General features: G+C 48.6%; 1 protein-coding gene across 1 annotated transcript in view; it reads right to left on the bottom strand.

The window, feature by feature from the left end:
- Nucleotides 1–5,154: 5,154 nt before the first annotated feature.
- KIAA1755 (KIAA1755 ortholog) overlaps nucleotides 5,155–10,726 on the bottom strand; it is a 47,282-nt gene continuing 41,710 nt past the window's right edge. The window contains exons 13-14 of the mRNA XM_032217279.1: nucleotides 9,008–9,199; nucleotides 5,155–6,556 (exon numbers count right to left, since the gene is read on the bottom strand). Coding sequence (XP_032073170.1) covers nucleotides 5,606–6,556; nucleotides 9,008–9,199 — 1,143 coding nt within the window. The 3' untranslated portion in view covers nucleotides 5,155–5,605. The remainder of the gene's footprint in view (nucleotides 6,557–9,007; nucleotides 9,200–10,726) is intronic.

The raw sequence follows: 10,726 nt of genomic DNA, 5'->3' as shown, positions 1-10,726 counted from the left end.
TGATAATCTGTTAATCTGTGGGTGTGTGGAAGATCTTGAACTTTCAGCTGGGTGGGGAAAATAAACTGGAACTTTGAGTAACACTTTTGCCTCGGACTCTGATTTACTTTTGGATGCTATTTGGAACCCTGACAGTAAGTGAATCCACCGCTGGTGGGAAGGGACCTTGGAGGTCTTCTAGCCCAACCCTCTGCCTACGGCAGGAGCTATTAAGACCATTCTGAACTTTGAGTAACACTTTTGCCTCGGACTCTGATTTACTTTTGGATGCTATTAGGAACCCTGACAATCAGCTCTTCAGCGCCTTCCAGAAGAGTATTAGAGAGGGGGCTGTTCTAATCTCTGGGGGGAATGATGTTCTACCACGGAGGAGGCCCTTCTTCTGGGTCCCACCAGGTGTATCTCCCTCGGGGTTGGCACCTGCCTCCCCTTCTCTGATGTTGCCTCCCCGCTCTCAATGTTTGTTGTGGCCCGCCAGCTGCCAGCGGAGCCGGTGGCAGACTCGGACGATGAGGAAGTTGGGGAAGAACTTGGGCCAGTTCTGGAGCCTGGGAAAGGCTGAGTGAGGCGGAAGAACAGGTGGGGCCTGTTCCAGATGCACGTATGCGCAGAGCTGTTAGGAGAGGTGAACAATGGAGGACAAGGAGTTGACTGGAGAAGCAAAGCACACGGGGGATGCTGAATGGCCCCTCTCTGGCTGGGGAGAAAAGGGGAGTGGTGGTCGTAGAAGGCAACAGTTCGTATTTCTGAAGATTTTGCTCATGGCATTTCGTGCCACAAAGACTGCTTAATTTGCATCCTTTCGGCTGGCAGCTGATGGCCTGGCAATTATCGCAAGGAACTGATAAGGTCTGTTGCTCCCTGAAGGACTATTGCCCAGACTTTTTGGTGGGTGAATGCCATAAATTCACCAGAGGTAAATAAAGACAGGCTTTTCACCATCAGGGAGTCTTTTCTTGCTTCTGCTCAGGCTGAACAGTGTTGTCTAGCAATCCAGGAAATGTGCAATTCAGGGTAAATATGTTGTGTAAACACAGTTACTAAGTGATCCATCCATCCATCCATCCATCCTCTCTCTCTAATCTCTTTCTTCTTTCTTTTTCTTTCTCTCTGTCTCTTTCTTGGTTTGTTTTCCTGCAGATGTTTCATGACCCAACTAGGCAACACCATTAGAGCTATTATGAAACATCTGATTGATTGATTTGATTTGATTTTATTATATTTATATGCCGCCCTTTTCCCCCGAAGGGGACTCAGGGCGGCTCACAATTCAAATCAGGGAAGGGGGGTACAGACAGAAAATAAAAAGACGAAACATAGCAATACATAATTTAAAAACACACAACAGTCATACCATTCGAGACGGGGGCAACAGCTCTTTAGCCCCAGGCCTGTCGGAACAGCCAGGTTTTAAGGGCCTTGCGGAAGGCCAGGAAAACTGCTGGAAAACACCCCAGCTCAGAGACCACCAAGGACCCCTCAACCTCCCTCCACTTATGTGTTTCCTCCCCCTGCTCTTTCCCCCTTCCGACCAAAGCCTTGCTCTCATCTTCCCTCCTTTCCCCCCCCCCCACTTCCTCCCCCCAAGGACCTGAACCACGATGGGGAAAAAGCTGCCCTGAATTTTCCACTCTGTTGCCCAGTCGAAGAACCCCTGTAGCACTTCCGGGACCATCAGATTGAGCAGAAGCCATAAGGACTGTTTGACTCTGTGAATAGTAACTGGAAAGTAAAGAGTTGGGCGAGAATTAATGAGTCCCTAATGAATTAATTTCAAAAACAAATAAAAAAAACTCCTGACTGTGTGGGTGGGATAATCACTCGGTGTAAAATTGCTTTGAAGCCCTGATTGCCCATCAGTCACAAAGGCACTTCTAGAGGTGGGGGCTGGAGAAGCGGACGCCCCTTCCTCAAAACCCCAACCGGCTCCCTTTTGTCGGGGAAGTTGGAAAGGAGGCCTTTCATCCATTGTCTTCCCTCTCTCTGCAACCCCGTCCTTGAAGCCTCCATTCAAAGGCCAGTATAATTAATTTTGCTCATCCATCAGGGAAACAAAGAGCAGCCGGCCATTAGCATCCATCAAGGTTTCCATTATCTGCACAAAACCACAGATCTGCCTGGCTGCAGAAGGGAGATACGCCACCCCCTCCCACCACGTTCCTTTTGAGTAGACTTTGGGGAGAGAAACGGTGAGGTCTCCTCAAGTCATTTCTCCTATGCTCAAGTCTCCAATACCTGGCCTACCTGGAAGGGAAAGAAATGGAGTGAAATGGAATAACAAGAGTTGGAAGGGACCTTGTAGGCCATCTAGTCCAACCCCCTCACCCAAGCAGGAGACCCTACTGCACCATTTCTGACAGAGAGGACCATCCAGTCTCTTCTTGAAAGCCTCCAGTGATGAAGCTCCCACAACTTCTGTTCCATGGGTTGATGGTTCTCACTGTCAGAAAATTCCTCCTTATTTCCAGGTTGAATCTCTCCTTGGGTCAGTTTCCATCCACCTTGTCATCCACTTCAATGATTCTCAACCTTGGTAACTTTAAGAGAGGGGGACTTCAACTCCCAGAATTCCCTAGCAAACACTGGGGTTTCAAGATTTAGAGGGATGTCAACAGACTTGAACGCTGGGCCCCATCCAACCTAATGAAATTCAGTGTAGAGAAAAGTAAAATCCTTATACTTGGGCAAGAAAAACTAACTGTACAAGGTCAAACTCGGGGGGAGGAGCGAGGAAGAAAGGAAGGAAGGAAAAGAAGGAAGGAGGAGGAGGAGGGAGGGAGGAAGAAAGGAAGGAAGGAAAAGAAGGAAGGAGGAGGGAGGGAGGGTGGAAGAAATGAAGGAAATGGGAAATGGGCATGTGGCATGTGAGCAGCATCTTGGAGTCCTAGTGGACATTCACTTAAATATCAGCCAGCCGTGTGCTGCAGCAGCCAAAGAAGCCAATGGAAGGGAAGAGGGAAGGAATAGCCCTTAGACTTATATACTGCTTTACAGCCCTCTCTCTAAAGCGGTTTAGAGTCAGCCTCTTGCCCCCAACAATCTGGGTCCTCATTTTACTGACCTGGGAAGGACGGAAGGCTGAGTCAACCTTGAGCCTGGTGAGATTCCAACTGCCAAAATTCAGGCAGCCGGCCATTGGCAGAAGTAGCCTGCAGTACTGCACTGCGCCACCATGGCGGAAGGAAGGGAGGAAGGAAAAGAAGGAAGGAGGAGGAGGGAAGAAGAAAGGAAGGAAGGAAAAGAAGGAAGGAGGAGGAGGAGGGAGGGAGGGAGGAAGGAAGGAAGGAAGGAAAAGAAGGAAGGAGGAGGGAGGAAGAAAGGAAGGAAAAGAAGGAAGGAGGAGGAGGGAGGAAGAAAGGAAGGAAGGAAAAGAAGGAAGGAGGAGGGAGGGAGGAAGAAAGGAAGGAAGGAAAAGAAGGAAGGAGGAGGAGGGAGGGAGGAAGAAAGGAAGGAAATGGAAAATGCAGGAATAGCACTTAGACTTAATATTCCGCTTCACAATGCTTTACAGCCGTTTCTAAGCAGTTTACAGAGCATATTTTCCCCAACAATTTGTGTTGTGTTCTAGAGTTTCCTCTCTGGTCCGTTTGGCAAGGGGTGTGTGTCCTTGTTACTGATTGGTTACCCGTTTGACAGCTGGGATGTATAAAGAGCTGTCAAACAGGGCTCAGCTGTTGCCAGTTAGCTAAAACGCGCGAAATGTGAAGTGCCGCATTTGGAAACCTGTTAGAAATAAACCGTTAGCTGACTTGAAGTCCTGGCTCGCCTCTGTTTGTCTGGCCGCGTTCTCCCAGCTAGAACAACCTGGGTCCTTGTTTTACAACCACAGAAGGCTAAGTCAACCTTGAGACTGCTGAGATTCAAACTGCCAAATTTCAGGCAGCTGGCAGTTGGCAGAAGTAGCCTGCAGTGCTGTACTCTTAAGCACTGCGCCACCACAGAGGAAGGAAGGAAGGAAAGGAAGGCAGGAAGGCGGGGAGGAGGGAGGGAGGGAGGAAGAAAAGTTCATTCTATGTTCTAAGGGGTGGGGAGAGAGGGGATGATCCCACGAGATTGAGGACCCCTGATACAGAGATTCCTGCCTGAGCAGGACTGGAAGGCCTCCGAATTCCCTTCAAGCCCTGTTATTCTATCTTCGATCTTAAGCGGTCACTTCCCCATTCCTGACCCGAGAACTGAGCACGCACAAGCCAGAGCCACAACCACAACTCTCAAGAACACACAGCACAGAGAGGAGAGACTGCCAAGCACCACAAGAATAACTGCAGACAAACACATCTGGGAACCAAGTAGAAATGTTCTTTTTTTTGGTTAAAAAAAACCACACAATATAAAAAGAACGAGATTACAAACACATGTTCTTTTCCCATAGCGATTTCCACATCTCTCCCCCCCGCCCCCCCCAAAAATCCCCTTTGCGTTTCGCCCTGTGTTTCTCCGAAGAGTGCAAGGGCTACCAAATTGGTAAGGCACCCCCCCCCCACTTCTTTCCATGCTTCACCCCTGTGAGGTAGGCCAGTCCGGACGTGACCATGAGACCCCTGGGGAGTTTCAGAGCTGTGCATTTTTTTCCCCTCCAGATTCCAGCCATATTTCCGTAGGGACCACCTTACCACCGTAGGGAGTTTATTTTAAACCCCTCGGGGAATGTCTGCAGAGATTCTCCGCCATCCAGGTCACGGCTGTCCCGAAGGAAACTTTTCAAAAGGCAGCTGAGCCTTCTGGGTTTTTTCCTTGGAGGCGTTTCGCTTCTCAAGAACCGGAGAATCAAAATGAGAAGCAAAACCAATGCAACCTTTTTTAAAAACATGTTAAGAAAAACTTTGGACTCAAGACTGCAAGAGCGAACAGGGATCCAGCCTCAGTGTAAGAGGAGGAGGAGAAGGGAGGAAGATGGAGGAAGGAGAAGGGAGGAAGATGGAGGAAGGAGAAGGGAGGAAGATGGAGGAAGGAGAAGGGAGGAAGATGGAGGAAGGAGAAGGGAGGAAGATGGAGGAAGGAGAAGGGAGGAAGATGGAGGAAGCAGAAGAAGATGGAGGAAGGAGAAGGGAGGAAGACAGAGACAGGAGAAGTAGTAGTAGTAGTCATGTCAATGGGCCAGGTAGAAGGAGGAGGAGGAGGAGGAGGAGGAGGAAGAGGAGGAGGAGGATTGTGGTCCTTGGTGCTCTCTGAGCTTGGCTGTTTCTTTGCTGATGTTTCATGACCCAACTAAGGAACATCATCAGGACTAGAAAGAAGTTAGGTTTGCAGAGGGGGGAGGAGGGAGGGAAGGAAGGAAGGAAGGAAGGAAGGAAGGAAAGAAGGAAGGAAGGGTGGTGGAGAAGGACGACAATGACTGTGAGGCCCTTGATCCTCTCTGAGCTGGGTTGTTTTCTTTGCAGACATCTCATCACCTGACAAGGTACCATCATCAGTGCTAGATGGGAGTGAGGCTTGCTCTCTTTATACACACTAGTGCCTTGTCCTGTCAGAGTAAAGGAACAGAATTGGGCTTCGGGAGAAAACCCAGCTGGGACACTGGAGCACCCAAAGGACCAGGAATGTTTTCAGCACCAGATCGGTTGGCCGGAAGACCACCTAGAGATAACCCAGAAGTCCAGCCCCCTCAAGTCTCTGGTTTGACCGGACCTGAGTTGCTGCTTGGACTGTGGTTCTCCAAGTAGAGGATCCCCAGGCCCTTCTCCTGGGCCCCCCCTCCTCGGAGGCCCTGCAACTCCACGGACCACGTGCTGCTGGAGTCCGCGGCATCTTCGGAGGAGTTCAGAGAATCGGCGTCTTCTGAAGAAAAGCTCCCGTGCCTGGAGAGTTGGAAGTACTGGGCTCTCTCTGGCTTCTGGGGGCGCGGCGGACCTCTCACCGGCAGAGGGGCACAGGAGTGGCCGGTGGGGGGCAGAGTCTCCCCAGTTCCTGGCTTTGGCTCTGCTTTGGGAGAAGAGGAGGAAGAGGGACACAATGGAGAAGAATGCCAGGAGGTCCTCTGAGGTCTTCCGGAGGGCTCCTCGCCCAGATGCTGGTGGTCAAGCCCACCAAATCCCAAGATTGTCCCTGGAGAAGCTTCCTGATTGCCTCTTACATCCCTGTCTGAGCTGATGCGCAAGGATTCCTTTTGAGAGGAAGGCTGAACCCCATCAATCCCGTCCATGGTTTCTTTAGAGGACGGCTCCCGATCCTTGGTGGTCTCCAAGGCCTCATCAACACTGAGGACGTCAGCTGGGATTGCCGAAGATGAGTTAGGGGCAGAAGGGCCTCGCTCCTCCCCACAGTCTCCCGCGGGGACCCCCTTGGCCTCCTCCTTGAAGCTGATCAGGAGCCCCTCCAGAATCTGCTTGGCTTCCTGGCTCCTTTCCAAGGCGTCACTCCAGATCAAGAGGCCCTTCTCGCTGTGCAGGCTGGATGCTTGGAGCTTCATCTGCTGGAACTTCTCCTCTGAAAAGTCCTCGGACATTCGCCGGAGGGCGTCTCTGGTGTCCTGCTGGACCTCCGTCACGGTGGGCTCCTTCCCCCTGGCCTCCCACTGGGCCAGATGTTGCTGGCAGTCCAGGTGAAACGCCGTGACCTTGAAAAAGACAAGAGGTCAACATTTGTTACTGGCTCCATCAAAGTTTTTTCCAAGCTATGTCAACAATAAGAGTGTTTTTCTCGACAGTTGAGAAGGAGAGGTTTCTTATTCTTTTTTCCCAATTTTTTTTTAAATTAAATTTTATTTCTCATATATACATTCACAATTATATGATCTCATAACTGTTATTAATAATATGTATTTGTAACAATTTCCCTCCCCTACAGTTGACAATATAATTGAAATTGCTTTCTTACCATCCCATAAACCCATCTTATTTTACAACAATCCTACTTCTTCTTCCTTCCCTCCTTCCTTCCCTCCTTTCTTCTCTCCTTCTGTCCTTCCTTCCCTCCTTCCCCCTTCCCTCCCTCCTTTCTTCTCTCCTTCCCTCCTTCCTTCCCACCTTCCCTCCCTCCTTTCTTCTCTCCTTCTCTCCTTCCCTTCCTCCTTCCTTCCCTCCTTCCTTCTCTCCTTCATTCCCTTCTTTTTTCCCCATTTTTTTATTTACAAACATACAAAATAAACACACAGAGAGAACTTAGACGCAACTACATTTACACATTGGAACTTCCTGCTCCTTCTTTTTACAAAAAAAAACACCACAATTTTTATTTGTTTTTGAACAAGGAGAAACAAACATAAAAATAAAAAAAACCTATCTTCCATTACAAATTGTAGAAAGTGTGTCAGTTGGTTACAGTATTCCCAAGCATCTCTTCCATAGTCACCACCTGCTTTTCATATCAAATGGCATATTTTAAATTCACCTCTATTCATGTATATCACAATTATTATATCTCAGCCTTAATTTGACTATAATTGTTTTTACATCCTTCTATATATAATATTCAAAATCTAGAATAGGACTCTGAGGACACAGATAATCCTCCAAGTGGCCTCAACGACCCTCTAAAAGAATGCAAATGACCAGCTATCTGCAAGGAGTATAAATCTCTCTGTTCTCCACCATCCAGTCAGAGCTGAAGAAGCTTCTCAGATGAGAAGAGAAACGTCTTCAAAAGAAAAACCAAAATATCCACTTGACTCTTGAAAAAGCACCCTTGGGACTCCCCACAACTTCTGGAGGCAAGTTGTTCCACTGATTAATTGTTCTCACTGTCATGAAATTCCTCCTAAGTTCTAGGTTGCTTCTCTCTTTGATTAGTTTCCACCCATTGCTTCTTGTCCTGCCCTCAGGCGCTTTGGAGAATAGCTTGACTTCCTCATCTCTGTAGCAGCCCCTCAAGTCCTAGAAGATATCTACATGAAACCGCTGGGTGAGATCATTCGACGGCACGGGATAAAATACCACCAGTATGCGGACGATACGCAGCTGTATCTGTCCGCCCCGTGCCAACTCAATGAAGCGGTTGACGTGATGTGCCAGGGCCTCGAGGCCGTTAGGGACTGGATGGGGGTTAACAAGCTTGTACTCAATCCAGATAAGACCGAGTGGCTGCTGTGCTTCCCTCCTACTAATTGGCCAAGTGTTCCACCTCTCAGGCTGGGGGGGTCAAACAGTGCGCCCCTCAGACAGGGTCCGCAACTTGGGAGTCCTCCTGGACCCACAGCTGACTTTCAAACATCACTTGTCAGCTGTGACCAGGGGGGCATTTGCCCAGGTTCGCCTGGTGCACCAGTTGCGTCCCTACCTGAACCGGGAGGCTCTCACAACAGTCACTCGTGCCCTTGTGACCTCAAGACTGGACTACTGCAATGTGCTCTACATGGGGCTGCCCTTGAAGAGCATCCGGCGACTTCAGCTAGTCCAGAATGCAGCCACGCGAGCGATCGTGGGTGCACTGCGTTTCACCCACGTAACACCTATCCTCCGCGAGCTGCACTGGCTACCTGTTGGTCTCTGGGTGCGCTTCAAGGTGCTACTTGTCACCCATAAAGCCCTTCATGGTAGTGGATCTGGGTACTTGAGAGACCGCCTGCTGCCAATTACCTCCACCAGACCGATTAGATCCCACAGATTAGGCCTCCTCCGAATCCCATCCGCCGGCCAGTGTCAACTGGCGACTACCCGGAGGAGAGCCTTCTCTGTGGCTGCTCCGACCCTCTGGAACGAACTCCCCGTGGAGATTCGAACCCTCACCACCCTCCAGGCCTTCCGCAAAGCCCTTAAAACCTGGCTGTTCAGACAGGCCTGGGGCTAGAGACTTGCAGCCCCACTTCGAATGGTATGATTGTTGTGTTTTTAACTATGTATGGTTTTTTATGTCTTGTAACTCGTCTGTTTTTCCCCTCCCTTGAGTTGTGAGCCGCCCTGAGTCCCTTTCAGGGAAAAGGGCGGCATACAAATAAAGCAAAACACAAAACACAAACACAAGAAGCTATTGAGCCTTCTCTTCGTTGGCTAGACATGACTAGTTGTTGTTAGCCCTTCATAACAATTCTTAAACTCTTCTTCCACTTTATGGAGGAAGCTTCTGAGCTCACCTTGTCACAGAATCTGTAGAGGTCCAGGAAAGTCTCCAGCTCTGCTCCTTTCATCTCCATGTCCATGTAGAACATGGTCAGCTTAGCCTGGAAAGCTCCCTTGGTTGCCTCAAAGGTGGCCATCTCGGGAAATTTGAACCCATGGATCTTGACGGCTTCCTTGGATAAAGAGAGGCCTCGGTTGTAGTGGACCTGTGGCAGAAAGAAGGCAACTCACAGTTAAGACATCCACAACAAAGAGGATTAGGGGACTGGAGGCAAAAACATAGGAAGAACGGTGGCAGGAACTGTAGAGAGAGGCTGAACTTAGACAAATTAAAGGTTTTTTTAGGTGTGTCAGGCAGATCTGACTCGGAACGAATCGACTTGTCAGGCAGAATTGAGACCAGGGAAGGAACAGAGTTGGTGCCCGGTGAATTCTGGGCAGGAGAACTGAGGCCCTGCAGGGAGAGATAAGAGACTTTGCAGAACAGACGGTTCCTTCGAAGGAAGGGGGAAAAAATAATTCCCCAAATTAAAAAAGTGACTTTTTTCAGAATATGCTATCATGTCAGCCAAAGAAAAGAGGGAAATTAAAGCCTTGGGCGAAATGGTTTGGAAAGAACTCGTTACGCAAAATGAAAACGGAAGCTGAAAAGTCCAGGTGAAAGAAATGAAGTTTAGATCCAGAGGTAGTCCTCAACTTACAACCACAATTGGCACCCGAGTTTCCCTGGAAAGGAAGCTGGTTGAGTGGCACCCCGACTTACAACCACAATTGGCACCCGAATTTCCCTGGAAAGGAAGCTGGTTGTTAAATGAGTGGCACCCCATTTTATGACCTTTCTTGACGCAGTGGTTAAGCGAAGGGCTGCCGTCATTAAGCAAATCACTTGTTAAGTGAATCTGGCTTCCCCATTGACTTCCGAAGGTCGCAAAAGTGGATCATGTGACTCCGGGAATCTGGGTGGCATCAATTTTTATTCCTTTCTTTTTTCCCTTATTTTTAATCCTTTAATTCTTAATCTATTTGGTTTTAATATACTCCAGACTGTGCTTGATAAAGAGTCATGCCGGGAATGGGATCTGGGAAGTCGGAAGGGGGTTAGGGAGGGGGGTTCACGGGGGGGGGGGAGGGGGGGAGGGTGGAGAGATAGTTTCAATTTTCAGAACAATAAGAATGCACTTGTATACTGTTGCTCTTTTTTCCTTTTTTTTCCCCTTTTTTTTCTCTTTTCTTTTAATTTTAGTGTAAAATACAAATCGAATAGATTAATGAATTGTAGAGATACACCAAAGTGAGGAGTAGAGGGAAAGAAGAGGGAGAAGTAAAGAGGGAGTGAGAGGGGAATGTAAGGAGGGTGAGATGGAGGGAAGGGGAGAAAGGAATGTTTGAGGGGGAGGGGAAGTAGAAGAGGGGAATGCTGGAGGGGAGAAAGGAAAGTTGGAGGGGGAGAAGAAAGGGTGTATGGAGGATCGAAGTGTTATGTTGGTTTTCCATGATGGAATAGAAGACAAGTTGTGTTTATTGCTTTTTTAATTGCACAGTATATAAGTGATTGTCTAAAAATGAAAATGAAAATGAAATAAAACAGTTTAAATTTCAACAGAGGGATGGAATCAAGATCCCGTGAAGGGTTAATACCACTTTACAAGGCCTTGGTAATAAGGCCACCCTTGGAATATTTGCAACCAGTTTTGATCGATGTAGAAAAGATGTGGAGACTCTAGAAAGAGTGC

This window comes from Thamnophis elegans, chromosome 5, assembly GCF_009769535.1.
Source record: "Thamnophis elegans isolate rThaEle1 chromosome 5, rThaEle1.pri, whole genome shotgun sequence".
NCBI lineage: Eukaryota > Metazoa > Chordata > Lepidosauria > Squamata > Colubridae > Thamnophis > Thamnophis elegans.
Note: the sequence above shows the minus strand (reverse complement) of the source record. Positions and strands in the feature narration are given on the sequence as shown.